The 18003-nt window shown below is 33.0% G+C and overlaps 1 protein-coding gene across 1 annotated transcript; it reads left to right on the top strand.

The window, feature by feature from the left end:
* Positions 1-1087: 1087 nt before the first annotated feature.
* LOC131073209 (uncharacterized) lies at positions 1088-1816 on the top strand. The gene has a single exon (XM_058009597.1). It carries the CDS (start codon positions 1088-1090, stop codon positions 1814-1816), a length of 729 nt encoding a protein of 242 aa, XP_057865580.1.
* The last annotated feature ends 16187 nt before the right edge of the window (positions 1817-18003 follow it).

Here is an 18003-nt window from a genome sequence, read left to right as displayed (position 1 = left end):
TGGTTACATATTCTGAAGTATAAGCTACCGAGGTTGAATCTGTTGAATATATTGAACAAGTTTGTATGATTCACCCCCCCCCCTCTCATCTTATTAACTATTGGCATCAGAACTTTACAATACACACATACATATATATACACGTACATACATACATACTCGCACATACACATGCACACACATGTACATCTATGTATGTGTGTGTATGTGTATTTGTATGTATGTGAACGTGAGTCTGGGTGTGGGTGTAGGTGTAGATATATGTGTCTATGTCTTTGTATGGGTACAGGGATTTATTTTTTGTGTACAGTGTATTGATTATAATTTTTTATGGTTTATATGTAAGGGTAATGAGAAAATGAATTTTTTTTAATTATTTAATAGGTATATGTGCATTTTTTTAATAGTTTTCTAATGTTTTCATTCTAAAAATTTTGTTGATAGTTTTCTAATTAATTTTTTTAATTTTGCTAGGTTTAAAGTTTTTTTAATATTTTTCTAATATTTTCATTCTAAATTTTTTTTTAAAATTGATAAACTATTCAATAAAAATTATTATAGCAATAAATATATAAATTTTTTAATTACAAATACAAAACAAAACAAAAAAGGAAAAAAAAAAAACCTACATGGAAAAATGAGGGTTGGAAATAAGCTCCTTGTGAGTCTGGTCGAACTCTCAAAGCTCCTTAGGGTGCAAATGGGGATCGGTGGGAAAAATATCGGTTTATATAACCGATAGTCCAGCCGGACTCCTAGCACCATTTCAGCACCACACGACCTAGTTGTAGTCTGGTTGAACTACCCATAGTTGGTCAAAAGTGTGACACAGGTTCATGTATTTACCCTTTTGAAGTAGTCCTTATTAAATTTTTTAGTGTAGATGTAACACTAATTCACCGCCCCCCCCCCTTCTCAGTATTTTCATAGTCCAACAAGTGGTATTAGAGCAAGGTTCCCATGTCCATAAGTTTTAAACAACTTCGAGGTGACCCTGATAGTGAGTACAATGACTACACAAGACATTACCTTTCCATCTAAAGCACCTTTATTTTATGGAAATAATTTTCCTTTTAGGTGTCTCAAAATGGAGACCTATTTGTCTTCTTTGGGTTATAAAGCTTGGAAGTCAGTTGAAAATGACTATACAATACCTTCTAGAGGACCTTCTACACCTGATGAAGAAAAGGCCTATGAAAGCAATGCAAATTCCAAAAATTTCATTCTTTCTAGTGTAACTAATGATATTCTTGTTAAGGTAATGCATTGTCAAAGTGCTAAGAAAGTTTGGGATAAACTGAATAATGTTTACAAAGGTAATGATAAAATTAAGGAAGCCAAATTTCAAACACTTAGGGAAAATTTTGAAAGTCTTAAAATGAGTAAGGAAGAAAAAATTGAAGAATATCTACTCAGGGTAGATGAAACAGTTAATGTAATGAGAGGCCTTGGTGAGACTGTTGATGAGCCTATTGTTGTCAAAAAGGTTCTTAGATCCTTACCTTCTAGATATGATTCAAAAGTCTCAGTTGTAGAAGAGGCAAAGGATATAAAGAAATTTACATTAGATGAATTGCATGGAACATTTACAACATGTGAAATGAGAACTCGAAATGAGGTTTTCACTAGTAAGGAAACAACTTTTAAAACTATTAAACAGGAAAAATTAGTTGACACTGATTTTGAAATTTCAGATGAGGAAGAATTAAACATTGTAGGGAGACTCAAGAAGGGTTTATATAAATACAAAGGGAAACTCCCTTTTAAGTGCTTTAACTGCAGTAAAGTTGGACATTTTGCAGCAAAGTATGCATAATCAAAAGCTAATGATATAGATAAAGACAAAAAGAGAAAAATGAAACATTTTGATGCGGAGCATCATGAAAAACCCTTCAAGAACCCCAAATCAACATGGAGTTCCAATCTCAACACAACATCTTCACTTGCATTAGAGGCATAATCTGATCATAATCATCATTATACAGTCCAAAATAATATTAATATCAACCAACCAATCCAATATCAAATCCATCATATCATTTTATAACCCCTTGAACATTAATCAAGACCAAAAATGCATTATGCTGTCCCGGTTAATGACAGTTTGATATACCCGTACTCAGTTATTAATAACTTTAAAACCTGAGAATATTTGGAAGATCGCTTCGATGAGGCTGTAGAAAACTAGGTTTCTAAAACCATATCCAAAATTGAGAACGATCCAACGGTTCATTTGAAAGTTATTCCCTCTGTACCGAGACCTTTTTGACTATTACAGAAAAAACAAGAAATGTGCATACCCAGTCCGCCTAGGGCATCAAATATCTCATTAAATACTTAACCAATCACATTGAAACTGAATTAATTTGAAAGATAGTTCAAACCTCTATCAAACACCAAAGTTACAACAATTTCCAATGGTGAAATCAAAAGATTTTAGTGAAACTCTCCACAAACCCCAATTTGGAGGGTTTTTTGACAGTTTTCACCAAATCTTGCATAACTTGCTTCAAACTGATTGGAATTGAATGAAACCAAAGGGAAAACAAATTTAACTCATGCCATTATCATATCCAATACATTTCCAATGGATACCAATGATTTTTCATAAAGAAAAATGTGAATGATCAGACTGCAATACCCAGAAAACAATGTGGAGTGTGTAAAAACTTCAAATATTATTCATTTCCTTCCTCCAATATTACACACACCCATTGGATTCGACCAAAGGATGGTTTTTATAACCTCCACACATCCATATGGAAGTTACAACTACCTAAGACCAATTACATTCTTGGTTTGCAACTTTATAATGCAATTTGTGCTTGACAACTTTTTTGACACAATTGACAATTTTGACATTTTGATAAATATGACCCTTAATCTTTGCTTGTGCACTTGAAATACATTTAGATGGAATCAAAACAAAATTTTACATCCTATTTACCCTTCCATGGGCATATTTGCACAATGTGACCTCCTAGACCATATTAGGACTCAAATACACATCTTGAACAAATGTCTTACAATGCTTCACAAAATGACTCAAAATACATTAAAATGACCATATAAACTCAAATATGAGTGAAATGATTCATGACATGATCTTTAACCTCCTGGTGTATGTTTGGGTTAGGTGCTCCTACACCACATTTTAACTTCAAGAAAAGAAATAATTATATCAAAGGCTTAGATAGTTTGGCAAGCAATCCTAAATTCTCTAATGATGAGGAGGAAATTCTCTTCATGGCAGAAATAACTGCCGCCACTAATCAACCTAATAAGAATAAGAATACTACAAATGATTATCAACATGGTGAAATTGATTTAGAAAAGAGAACTCTTATGTGCCTTAAAGGAAATAAAAAGGCTTAAAAAGGAACTTGACAAAAGTAGTAAACTTATTACTAATTTTGATCAATAAAATATTAATTTAGAAACATGACTAGTAGATAGCAGAAAAGAATTAGAAAATAAAAACAAAACTTGTCAAGATCTTGCAGTTGAGGTCACTAATCTCAAACAAAAACTAGAAAGATCTGACAATAGCAGATTTGATGATCTACTAAATAAAAAAAAGTCAACCTTTGATGAAACAAATCTTGGCTATAAAGGTGAATGTTCTAAAGATGTTGAAATGTAGAAACATAACAACAAGGTCTTCTCTGGTTTTAACAAGTCTAAAAATTTCTCAAAGACACAGTTTGCTAGAGGTAATGTGTTTCAAAGGTTTGGATCATACTTTTCAAGTTATTGTTTTTATTGTAATCAATATGGGCATAAGGTAGTAATGTGATAAACATTTATAGAAGATCTCACTTAGTTTTTGAGGATTCCTTTAAGATGTCAAATAACATGAGGTGCTATAATTGTAACAAATTTGGCCATGTAGCTAAATTTTATAGGTTTAATACTCAAACTCATCCCTTAAAGGAAAGCTTAAAGACTAAGTTAGTTTGGATACCTAAGGCCATTAAGAGATCTTTGTACATACAAGTTGCATTGCATACCAAAAAGAAGGATTCATGGATCCTTGATAGTGGTTGTTCTAACCACATGACAAGAGATAAGAAGAAATTTATAATTCTAGAAGATTATAACGGTGGTGTGGTGAAACTTGGTGATAATACCACAGGTCAAATCAAGGGAAAAGGTACTTTAAATATTACTTGATGGTAAAGCTCAAATCCATGATATTTTGTTGAAGGACTTAAACACAATTTATTAAGTGTTAGTCAAAATTGTGATAGTGGATTTCATGTCACATTTGACAACAATGCTTGTGAAATTAAAAAGTAGTAAGGCAAAACAATTTCTAAGGGAAAGAGCAATTTTTATAGTATTTTAGGAACAAAGTTTAATGTAAACTCTAGTGTATGTTAGATGGGACAAATAAAGGAAAGATGGCTTTGGCACAAAAGACTTGGTCATTTGATTTTTGATAATCTTATTAAAGTAAGAAAATATCATAATGTTAGAAATTTGCCTATCATTAGTAAACTTGAAAAATGGTATATGCTCTAATTGTCAGCATGACAAACTTACAAAAAGTAGTTACAAATATAAGGAGCATACTTCTACGAAATCCTTGCAGATTGTACATATTGATCTTTATGGTCCTACTAGGACTAAGGATTTAAATGGTGAAAGATATTTTATGTTGTTTGTAGATGACCACTCAAGGATGACTTGGGTCACTTTTCTAAAGCACAAACATGAAGCCTTTGATAGGTTTAAGGTGTTTAGAAAAATGGTAGAGAAAGAGTTTGATCTTAAACTAAAATGCTTGAGAATTGATAAAGGAGATAGGTTTCTTTCTAAAGAATGCAGATTATTGCGAACAACATGGTATAAAATGACAATTTGCTACAGCCAAAACACCACAAAAAAATGGTGTGGTTGAACAAAAGAATATAATTGTCAAAGAACTTGCAAGAACTATGTTACAAGGTTCCTAATTGCTTGATATTTATTGGAAAGAAGTTGTTCATACAGTTATGTATACTTTAAACAGAGTTAAACTTAGAGTAAATTGTAAACAAACCTCATATGAACTCTAGTATGGTCATCCTGCCAATGTTGCTTACTTTAAAATATTTGGTAGGAAATGCTTTATAAAAAGGGATGAGGAAAATCTAGGCAAATTTGAGTCTAGATGTGACGAGGGTATATTTTAGGGTATTCAACACATTAAAAAGCATACAAATGTTTTAATAAAAGACTTCATAGAATGGTTGAAACCTCTAATGTTAAGGTTGATGAAAATATGTAGCCTCATGTGCCAGAAGAGATTGTTGAAAATAAATCAAATTCCGAACAATCTGATTCTAAACAAGAATCAGTAAAAGAAGAAGAAAAAGAAACTCATGAGAGTCCTCCTAAAAATGTGTCAAAAACTATGCCAAAATATTTGTAGAAAAATCATCCACAAAGCCAGATTTTAGGTGATAAAAATATTGGTTTTCAGAGAAGAAGAAAACTTACTGAAATAGGTATACATTCTGCTAATATATGTTTGATTTCTTAAATGGAACCTAAAAGTTATACTGAAGCAAGTAAAGATGATTGTTAGATCAAGGCAATGGAAGAATAACTTGCTCGAATTGAGAAAAATAAAACCTGGGAATTGGTGCCTAGGCCTAAGGACAAAAATGTCAATGGGGTTAAATGGGTATTTAGGAACAAACTGGATGAAAATGGTAAAGTGGAAAGAAACAAAGCCAAGCTGGTCTGTAAAGGATACTCTCAAGTAGAGGGTATTGATTATGTGAAACATTTTCTCTTGTAGCAAGATGAGAAGCAATCAGATTGTTCCTTTCTTTCTCGGTTTATAAGAACTTTAAAGTTTATCAAATGGATGTTAAATCTGCATTTCTTAATGGTTTTATTGATGAGGAATTTTACATTGAACAACCTGAAGGATTTTCTTGTGAAGGTGATTTTGTCTACAGGTTGAAAAAGGATTTGTATGGGCTTAAACAAGCTCCTACAACTTGGTACTCAAGGTTGGAAAAACATCTACAGGATCAGGGCTTCACAAAAGGTGGTGTTGATATCAATCTCTATTTTAAAACTAAAGGTGTGTTGGAAATGTGCCTCTAATTCACTTGACCATTTCTTAATGGTTTTATTGATGAGGAATTTTACATTGAACAACCTGAAGGATTTTCTTGTGAAGGTGATTTTGTCTACAGGTTGAAAAGGGATTTGTATGGGCTTAAACAAGCTCCTACAACTTGGTACTCAAGGTTGGACAAACATCTATAGGATCAGGGCTTCACAAAAGGTGGTGTTGATAGCAATCTCTATTTTAAAACTAAAGGTGTGTTGGAAATGTGCCTCTAATTCACTTGACCTTTGTTCATATTGATTGGGTTAACTCTGGCCGATGAAACGGTGTGAAGAAAATTTGTGAGCTCTATCGGTATAACCTTTGCCGATGAACTCAACATATCAGATTAGGTATCGGTCATCGGGAGTGGTTTCAGTTTGCTATACCGATACCCGATGAGTCTGTCTTCCTATGTCTTGAAGTGTAATGGAGCTCAGAGAAGCGAGTTTGAAGTCATCCCGATGACCTGACGAAATCATTTTTGGTCATCAGGGTAGCATCGGCTATCGGGTGGACTTGTTCGGCGTTACACCAATACCGATGAAGTTGTCTTAGGCGATCGGGTTGACATCGGCTATCGAGAGAGTTGAATTATTATTATACCTATGACTGATGAGATCGCCTTCGGCGATTGGGGATTAGTTGGATATCAGAGGGACTTGTGGAAAGATATGTTGATCATCTGATGGATCCTCCTTGATCGACTTCTGTAATATCATAGATCGGGGAAAAGATGGAAGTGGATTAGCGATGGCCCAATGGAATTGTCTTAGGGTCATCAAGAGATTGGGTCTACCTATTGAAGGCTATCCCAATGAGCCGATGGAGCCGACCTGTTTGGAGCCGCATTAGTGGAGTCGTCTACTGGTTCATCAGGAGATCAGAGGAACGCATTTGTGGTCTTTCTGATGGCCGATGAAGTAGAGACCGACTACGGGTGTGTGCTCGAACTAAAGTCCAAAAGGTGAACACTTGGACACTAAAGATGGTCTTGTCGGTGTATATGAATATGAACTGACCTGACTTCCTAGTGCATGTGGGATATTGTGTTTCTCATGAATGCAAACCGATGCAGACGGTTATACTTCCAATCGTTGGTGCAGTTGCTCAAATGAACTATCGACAATTTGGTATATGAAGCCATTGGATAACTATTGTGTGTTAACTGATTTCGTGCATTGATTGTAATGTTCATTTGAATCTGAGAATGAATACCTATAGATGCAGACTGAAACTTTGTTGTAAATCCATTTACTGAAAATAAAGTGTTCAACTGTTGGTGGTGGGTTTTTTCCCGAAAGGGTTTTCCCATGCAATCCTTGGTGTTCTATCTTTGTGTTGATTCTATTTTTTTTGTCTATGTTATTCTTAACATTTTGTAAAAAATTTACACTGTATTCTTGTATGATCTTCCCTACTAATTGACATTAGGAAGGCTTTTCCACACTTTGCTTTCCTTACAAGGTGATGGAATACTTATTGTTGTTATTTATGTAGATGATATCATCTTTGGTAGAAATGATAATGATATATGCACATCCTTTCCTGAGAATATGAAATTTAATTTTGAAATGTCAATCCTTGGGGAATTGTCATTTTCCCTTGGCTTACAAGTTTCACAGTTATAAAAAGGCATTTTCATTTCACAAATCAAATATGCAAAATAAATGTTAAAAAGGTTTCAAATGGAAGATTGTAAACATGTTGATACTCCAATGGAAACTAGATGTAAATTTAGTAAAATTGATGATTCACCTATTGCGGATCAAACAATTTATAGATCCATGATTGGCAGTTTGTTATATTTAGCAACCTCAAGGCCTAACATTATGCAATATGTCTTCTTGGTATCTAGATTTTAGGCATCACCTTAACAAAGTCATTTGAATGCAGTCAGAAGAATACTTAAGTACATAAAAGGAACCATTGACTATGGGTTGTGGTATCCTAGAAATATTGATTTTACATTAACAAAATATATTGATTCTGATTGGGCTGGTTGTTTGGATGACAAAAAAAGCACTGGTGGAGGATCTTTTTTCTTGGGCAACAGATTGGTTTCCTGGTACAACAAGAAATAGGATTTAGTTTCTCTTTCAATAATTGAAGCGGAATACATAGCAGTTGCCTCATGTTGTGCTCAGGTACTTTGGATGGTACAAACTCTAAAAGAAATTAAAATTAAAATTTCTCATCATGTGCCAATTATGTGTTATAATACAAGTACCATACATATCTCCAAGAATCCTGTCATGCATTCACAAACCAAGCATATCTCCATTAAATATCATTTTCAATGAGAAAATTTTTTGTTTAATGAGGTTGTTTTGGAGTATGTGCCTACATCAAGACAACTTGAAGATATATTCACTAAGCCTCTGCCTAAAGATGTGTTTGAATGTTTCAGAGACATAATTGGGGTTCACTCTCGCCCCTCTCTACATTGACAATTTAGTGACTTACTCAAGGGGAGTTCCTATGGTTGTCCCCTTCTTGAGTATTGATATCTTTTTGGACAACTTTTTTTCAATTGAGGTTATAGGTTTTTGGTGGTATGGTGTTGTACTTTCTCTTGATATTATACTCATGCTATGTTACATTGTTGTCCTCTATTGTTTCCCTTGGAGGTTGGCAGTGTTGGCATTATTGGTTTCTCAAGTGGATTTATGTTGCGTGATTGTATGTTGTACTCTTATGCACCATGTATTTACTTTTGCAACTTTTTTGGTTATCTCTCCTTTCGCATTGTTGTCAAAAGGGGGAGAAATGATGCAGTGATTATTTTCTTACTTTTTCAATGAAATTGTTGTTAGTTTGTAGTGGTGACTTTGATATAGTCCTTGATCTGGATGATTTGTTTATGGTTACCAAATTTTTGGTTGATACATGTTTACAGCTTGTATAGGTCATCGCTTGTGGACCATGATACATACTTTTGGTTGATACATGTTTACAGCTTGTATAGGTCATAGCTTATGGTCACAACTTGTATAGTGGTTTATAAGTATTGCAGTGAAGTATTCTTGACAATGGTATAATGGTATTATGCATCTTATTTTGGTATTTGAGATTCCAGGGTGATCTGACAGTGGTGTGACTTGTAATGTTCAATCTAGTGATATTTTCTCAAAACTGGTACAGATAGGTATATTTTTCAACTTGGCGTTCTACCTTATTGTATACAACTTTTTGGTTTGACATCAACGCCAAAGGTGTTGACCCTCTAGCAATGTGTTAGCATTAATATCAAAACAATGAGATGATAAGGTGCTCTTTATTGTATCTCCCTTGGTATACTTGGTTTACATCACAGTATCTTATGGTTTGGTATTTCAATTTGAGGCATATGTAGTAACATCATAATGACCTCTTCGGTTTATTCTTTGATTAAGCATTCATAACAAGATGTTTATTATAATGCATAAGGTCTTGTAACCTTGTATATGTGATAAGCAACTAAAATTGTGATCATTTGCAAATATGGTTACATGAGTTGAAAAAGGTTGCATGGTCATATGATTCAGGATGATAAAGGTGGCACACAGTTGCATAAGGGTCTTAATAATAAGACTTGTCACTTATATGTTTACCTCAATTTATATGTGCAAATTTTGAGGTCTTGTTTCATTTCTAAACACTATGAATTCAAAGTTGTCATGAACATTAAACATATGATCAAAGCCCAAGGTGAAGGAAATTAAGATGGCACTTGAAATAAAAAAAATGGAATTATATCCCATCTTAGGGATATAAATTTTTGAAGAGTTTAATGGCATAAGTCATAAGAGGCAAACTCATATTCAAAGGTCTTTTTGAAAGTTTTATTTTGGAATCTCTTGAGATAGGGCACAAGCTCAAGCAATTAGGGTTTTAGCTGAGGCGGTTTCAGTTGTGAAAAGTTTGATAGTGGATTTTGTTGGTCCGAGCATGGAATCATGTGACAAGTTTTTGACATGTATTAACAATTTTAATAGGTGCAAGAAAGTTTAGGTGTTCTCTTTTCTTTAATCTTTTTCATTATTTGTTCATTCAAGAAAAGGTTTTTGTGTTTGATTTGTTTGCCTTGTTTAATATGCAAATAATAAAATATTTGTTGGTGTTAAATCCTTGTTTCGATTAACCCTTATCTGGTTTCACTTGTCTATGGTTAAGTATATTATGTGTTGTGGGTTTAATTAAAATAACCCAAGTATGAGTAGTTTTGTTTTCCTTAGTTCAAGTTGGGTTATCATGCATTTTGTTAAGGATTTCACCATGGTTGGTATTCTAGTTTTCTTTGTCTATTCAAAAATAAACATTGTGCAACATTATGGTCTTAATCCTTGTACGAGGTTGAATTTCTTAGTCTGGTTAATACAGATTTAGTTATCATGCACTCTTTACTCAGAAAACTGCAAGTTGATTATCTCTTTATTAAGAGAAACCAGAACGATATTGAAAAAGACAGTTTTTCTTGTAAAAGCAACATCCAGTTTATTCAAAGAAAAACACATTATGAAATTAGCAAACTCTGGCAATTGAAAAAAATTTAGTTGTACTATAAAGTAGTCATTTCTATTCTTCTATAACTTAACATCATTTCACGTGGTCTTTTAAAATGGTGTGGAGTAATGTTATTTTGAAGAGAAAGAGAGAGAAAAAAGTATAAAATAAGATGAGATTTTGAGAGCCGAATTTGATTATCAGTATTTTCATAATTGCATGACATACATCTTCTTGATTAAGCAAGAAATGATTTACACTGAAATAGAGGTCAAAACTCTGTCACTCTCTTTTATTTGATGTAATGGTTATTGCTAGTGAGGCATGCATTTTGGTACTATGCCAGTGAGGCAATGAATTTTTGCTAGTGAGGCACTATAAATGGTTTTATCATTATTAAGCCAGTGAGGCAAGTTTTGAGTTTTTTTTCTACCCCATGAAGGCTTTCCACTTGTGCATATTGTGTTATGTGTTGTCAATTTCATGATTGCTTGCATTTTATCAGTTTAATACCTATTCAGTCAAATTTGATTTTATTGCAGATTCACTCTATCATAACAATTTTTATATCTATTGTACAAGTGTGTCAAACATATTTCACTTGTTCATTTCTTGCATAAATCTGCAAAGCATACTTTCCTTGATTAACAAAAGGCAAACACAGAAGTATCTGATTGTATGAGAAAATCAAGTTTCATTTCAAACTATGTTTTTGAAATAGACCTTGTTAATTTTTTTAGTGTAGTTGAAAGATTGATTCACCCTCCCCCCCCCCCCCCATTCTCAGTGTTTATGTACTCCAACAAATATATTTTTAATTTTTAATTTTTTATAAATCTTTTAAAGTTCTTAAATTTATTAAACTTATTAGATATTCCAAATGTATTTAGTTTATTAAATCTAGTGCATTTATAAAAATTATGAAATTCGTGAAACTTAATAATATCAAATTTTATATCTTAATAACTTAAGATAGATGAAGAGACATATTTAATCTAAATGTTTTAAATATTGAGATAGTTCATCTCCAAATGTGTAACCATCTATTACATCCAATCATGAAATTCAAGATTAGTACATAAAAGTTGATTATGCATTACAATAACTTTGACTGTATATAAAATAATTTAAAAGAATTTAATATTTTAAATTTATTAAACTTATTCCGAAGTTGGCAATGTAGTGCCTCTTTTATATGGTTAATGTAACTAAATTTATTATTTCTCCATTTTCAAATCAGTTAAAGTTTGACATATGAATATTTTAAATGATTTTAATATATTTTTGAAATAAAATTAAAATAACATAGATATATTATTAAAAGGAATCATGTAGCGTAAAAATAAAAGAAGAATAGAAAACTAGATTAAGCATAGAAGAACAACTATGTAAAATATAACAAATATAACTTCTCAATTTTGAAGAACACTAGATATGAAGATTAAAAGTGAAAACTAATGAATTCACCAATGTTAACCTTTGTTTCAACTAAAAGCTATAACACAAAATTGTAACCACCAAATTAAACCACACCCCTAACCCTATCCCTAAATCAAACTAACCCTATCATTAATAGTATGCCAAATTTATCAAGAACCCTAATTTATGACCTTAATCGTAATCGTAAATTATATTGAATTGTCATGTTTCATGAACCCTAATCCTAACCACAATAAACCCTAACCCTGAACCCTAGACGATATTGAGCCTTAAACCTAAAACTAAACTGAAATGAACCCTTAACCTCCTCCATGTAATTAAATATTAAACTAATTTGAACCCTACTTCTCTAACTAAAACAAATTGAACCCTAATATAAACTAAATGGAATCATAACCCAACCTTCAACCTAACTGCGGATTAAGACAAATTGAACATTTATCATGAACTAATCCCTTATCCTAACCCTAACCACGAGGTAAACAATAATTATAACCCTAATCTTAACCCTAAACGCTAACCAAAAACATGACCCTAAACCTAAAAATGATGTAAACCTTAACCCTAACCATAATCCTAACCCCTAATTCTAACCATAATCCTTATTCTAATCATAACCATAATGTAAATCTTAACAGTAACCATAACTCTAACCCTAAAAAATAACCATAATCATAATTCTAAGCATAACCCTTAATCCTAACCCTAACACTAATCATGATATAAACTCTAACTCTACGCATAATCTTAACCATAACCATAAATCCTAAGCCTAACTCCAATACTAACCCCAACAATAACCATGTTATAGATCCTAACCTTATTAATAATCCCGAGCACAATGCTAAACCATAACATAAACCCTTACCATAACCCAACCATGAAATCAACCCTAACCCTACCCATAATTGAAACCATAACCCTTAACCCTAAGCATAATTCTAATTAAGCCTAACCCTAGACATTAAGTCTAAGCCTAAGCCTAATAATACAATAGTCTATTTATATATTAACTAATTTAATGTCTTCCATATTAGGTCGCAAGTGCTACTAGCTTATATATTAATATTCTATATAAAATAATCTCTCGATTTATTTTATATAGAATATTAATATATATAAGCTAGTAGGGATTATAATCAAGAGGCCTTTGTTGAGATTAGTGAAGGAAAGAACAAAAAGGTAGAATATACCTTTTTATGCGAAACAAGCTTGCATCACTGATAATTATAAAGGAAATAAATTCCTCTAAAATACACGTATAGCATATCAACCAAGTGTCATGGCATGATAGTATTAAATAAATACTATCCAATCCAAGTGAAATCTTTGCAAGACCGTATTTGAATGCTTATCTATATCTAATTATCTAGTACCTTTTCTCCACGTGAAAATCGTTGATATAATAGTGCAGAGGAATACCTCCGAACAAACAAAAATGTCATAAATCTTGCATACTGTGATGCAAGATCAACAATTCATGTGCCATTGAAACACTACAAATTCAAGATAGGGAAGAAAAAAGATCAGAAGCTGGAGTGGAGATTGAAATCAATGAGACTAGATCACTGAATCTTTTAAATAGTAAGTAAAACAGACTACCACTCATTGACGAATAGGTTCTTCTGAGCTGATTTCAGTTCGATTAAAATCAGTTCAGCACAACACTGTATTGGGTATTGGCTTTTTCAGAAATTCCATAGCTAAGCATTTTTAGTTTGGATTTTCTGGATTCGGAATTAAAAAAACAGCACTAAAATTGTAATGGGTAAGCATTTTAGTTTGGAATTTCTGGATTCAGAAGCAAGGAAACAGCACTAGAATTGTAATGGGTTTTGTATTTTGGAGTATATTGTGTCCATTAAAGATTAGATTTTCATTGTCCATGCTGATATTGAATAATGCTTTTGAATTAAACTGTGTTTGAAATTTTTGGTATCAATTTCAGAAGCATTATTCAATATATTATGAATTTATGGCCAGTTTTAAGCCCTGTGGTGAAAACCCAGACTCTTGTTATAACTGGGTAGCGATTTTGAGTTTTCTATTATATGCTATCTTTCATGTGAGATTTGCTTTTCTCGATTGAAAATTTCCAAGTTAAAGTGGATTTATAGTGCTTTGCTATTGTAGTGGGCGATCCAATATTTTTATTGTTAATTGTAGGTCTAACGATCACTGTTTTGGTAGGAATGAAACTTATATCGTGGTGAAAACCCAGATTCTTGATACAGATTTTTCTATCATAGACTATCTGTTATGTGAGATTTGCATCTTGGTGGAAAATTTTCTAGTTTAAGTGAGTTTATGGTGCTTTGTTGTTGTTTGGGATCTAATCATTTTTTCTTAATTTTAGGCCTACCGATCACTGTGTTGATAGGAATGAAATTTATAAATTTCTATTATTTCAGGATGCTCGAATGGGTTAGGAATTCAAAGTCAGATTATCCTTTACAAGCACATCTACCAATTGCCCTGCAGCCAAGTTTAGGGTAATAAAATTTTGTTAAAACAACAATATATATTGGAAAAAACAGGTGGCTGGAAGAAAAACTGGGACAAGAGTCACAATTTGTGATCCATATCACTCATCCTGACGATTGAGCAGGAAAATGTGATCTAACAGGTGGTTTCTATCCCAAAAAAAAATGTTACATTTTTTCAGAAACCTGTTTCTATAATATAGTACTTTATGTATTTAAATAATTTGTCTAGATATGGTGATTGTCCTGATTGCCCTTAAGCTAACATACAGAGAACAAATAAAAACAGAACATCAATAGATTGAGTACCTATCCAAATCAGGTGGCAAAAGTAAAACAAGTGTGATGTATACTTACACTTAGAGCATTGTGCATTGTGTCCTAGGCCTTCACTGTGCATAAATCTGTTGACAAATTGACTGAGTAAGTTTTTGTTCAATTTATGTTATTGAACCCTCTGAAAACTATTAGGCGTCCCACCTAATAATTTTTTTGCTGAAGCTGGAGCAGAGTCTGCTTAAAAGTTATGTAAGCAATTTCTGTGCTGAAGCTTATTTTATAATCATAATCATCATGTGAATGCACATCAGTTGTGCTACCATAGCCAATTTAGTAGACTCTGGTTGTTCTATTGCTGGATCGGGAAATGGGACTGTAGATGAGATAGTACCAATAGCATTGATTAACGGTACAGAAGTGTACATTAAAGTGCCTGGGAAGAAAGCAAAGCATTAAGTTTCACTTTTTACTCTAGGGGAATTTATTTCTAAGCCTTTAAGATATTTGGAGACGTGGAAAATGTTTCTGACAATTGGATGTGTAATTAAAGTTTTAGTTCTTTTTGTTTGTTTTGGGAAATCATTTGCAATGTAGAAGGGCTTGGCAATGAGGGAAGGTCAAGCTGTATGAAGCATGCTGTGTCGAAAACTTTGATTCTGGATTTCTTTTATATCTTATATATTGCTTAACTAAGGCTTCTGGACCAAATGCTAGTCCATTCTTATGCCTGAATATAAAATTCTGCATCTCTAAGCATTGTTTACCAGGTCCCAGATGATCCAATATACATAACTGCAAAAGGAATCAATCCATCTTTGTGAAACTTAAAAGTCACAACTCTAGGTAACCAGCAATAGGATGTGTGGTACCTAATTAGGCAGCTTCCTGGTGTAAAACTTAGCGTGAACCATATCCTACACATTGGTATTTTTTTGATTAATTTTGCTATATCTTTTGCAAGAATAGTGTCACCAGGAAATTACATTTAAATGCAGCTACCAGGAGATTTGAGTACATCCTGGGCCCAATTTTCCTGGTGAATCTTTGCAACGAATTTCTTTAGTGTGGTGGTACTGTATTCTCTTCATAGATTTCATTAGCCATGACTAATTACTTTTTTTGTGCTGATCTTGTCCACTGTTATATACTCGGTACATGTTTTGGTAGAAGAGTGATCCTGCAACTGTGTTTATTTTTCTCAGCTTCATTTTATTATATGAAGGATTTTTCCTGTTAATCCACAGAAACTGTTTGAGAATTACATAAGTATTGAAACTCATGCACCTTTGCCTCCTGCAATGGTTTTATTTTCAGCTGACGGGTGACAAAATTTCTCTTATTCAAGGTTGTGCTTTACATCCATGCTAGAGGCGTATTTCAAAACTAGCCAAGCACAAATCAGATGCACCATAAATGCTTTGTCTTTCATTCGATACAAAGTCGGTCTACATGATAGCAACTTATAATGGTTCCAATAAGGGCACTAACTCTGTCTTCACAAAATAATTACAAGGCATCCAAATCCAGGAAAGGATACTAATTGCTTTCATTGATAAAATAAAAACCTGTCTTTCAATTTGGTAGTAATTGGTGAACATTATCTTCAACAATCAGTAGCTGATAGTTGTTTTCTGGCATCAAACAGACCTGAGATTAAAATTTAAAGCACATACTAGCAAAATCATGTGCGTTCACATCCTTTTCTTAGAATTACTTTCATATCCTCTATGAGTATCTTTTACGACTGTGCTTATTAATTAGACATACCTTTTGTCTTCATCCTTTCTGGATCGGGATTGCTTAGCATATAATGTTGATCAGTGTTATTTAACTCTCATCATTTCTTTGAAAAGCAGTATAGTTTATATGCAGGCCTCATCTATGATGCTTTTGCCTGCCAATCCACAGAAACTGTTTGAGAAACACGTTAAGTTTTTACAACTCATGCACCCTTGCCTCCTGAAATGATTTTATTTTCAGCTAATAGGTAACTAATTTTTTCTCATTTAAGTTTGTGCTATGCATGCGTACTTGAGGTGTATTTCAAAACTAGCTTAACAAAAGTTGGATGCACCATAAATGCTTTCTTTTTCATTCTAGGCAAAGTGGGCCTGCATGATGGCACCTTACATTGATTCCAATTTGGGTACTAATTTTGTTTCATAATTATAGGGCATCCAACTCCAGAAAGCAATGCTGATTTAGAAAGAAAAAATTGTATTGCATTATTTAATAAAACCTGTTTTTCCATTTGGTAATGATTTGTGAACATTGTATCTTTGGCAATGAGTAGCGAATTGTTGTTTTCTGGCATCAAGCAGAACTGAGATTAAGATTTCTGGTGCATAATGGCAAAATTGTGGGCATTCACACAAATGTTTTTAGTATCATCTTCAAATCCTCTTTAAGGATCTTTTAGGACTCTTCTTATTAATTAGACACATCTTTTCTCTTCATCCTTTTTGAATCTGGATTACTTAGCATATAATGTCAATCTGTGTTATTTAACTCGCATCTATTTTGCCATTTTCTCTGAAAAGTAGCCTAGTTTGTTTTAGATACAGCTCTCGTCTATGACCTATTTTTTCTTCATACTACCATTTCAGACAACCTAAGGTTCCAGTATTAAGTATAGCACTGGAGACGTATTTAAATCTCATATTGTTTTAAAGTGTATTGGTTTCACCACTACATGTGATCCCCATCCTTTGTTTATCTGTCATGACCTTTGTTTTTGTAAGACAACCATGAAACCTCTTTTGACAATCACTACTTTCAAGCACAGAAACTTGGTAGTGATCCTTAGATTTTACTTGAAACCTTACAGAAAAATGACCCAGGATGAGCATTCAAGGTAGAAAATTAGTAGATTGCACTTTGTTTTATTATGAAAATTTCAGAAGATGGATATTTGAGGGGCCACTGAACAAGTATTGAACGAAGAATAATCTGAATCATTTCTAGAAAAGCTTGCTCCTTCCACACCAAGAAGCTACTTTTAAGTTGTAGTTGTCAACCAAGTTACTACCAAGCTCCTGCTATTCCTCAGCATCATGGAACTAAAGAAAAATTAGAATCCTCAAAATTAAGCAACTTGCTATGATTATGCCTCAAGAATGCTCAGGTTATAATCCAACATAACACCAAGCAGTGCAGTTAGATAAATGTTTGTCATGAGCTGTGGCTAACTGGCCACATTGCAGATAC

Source organism: Cryptomeria japonica, chromosome 2, assembly GCF_030272615.1.
Source record: "Cryptomeria japonica chromosome 2, Sugi_1.0, whole genome shotgun sequence".
Classification (NCBI taxonomy): domain Eukaryota; kingdom Viridiplantae; phylum Streptophyta; class Pinopsida; order Cupressales; family Cupressaceae; genus Cryptomeria; species Cryptomeria japonica.
Note: the sequence above shows the minus strand (reverse complement) of the source record. Positions and strands in the feature narration are given on the sequence as shown.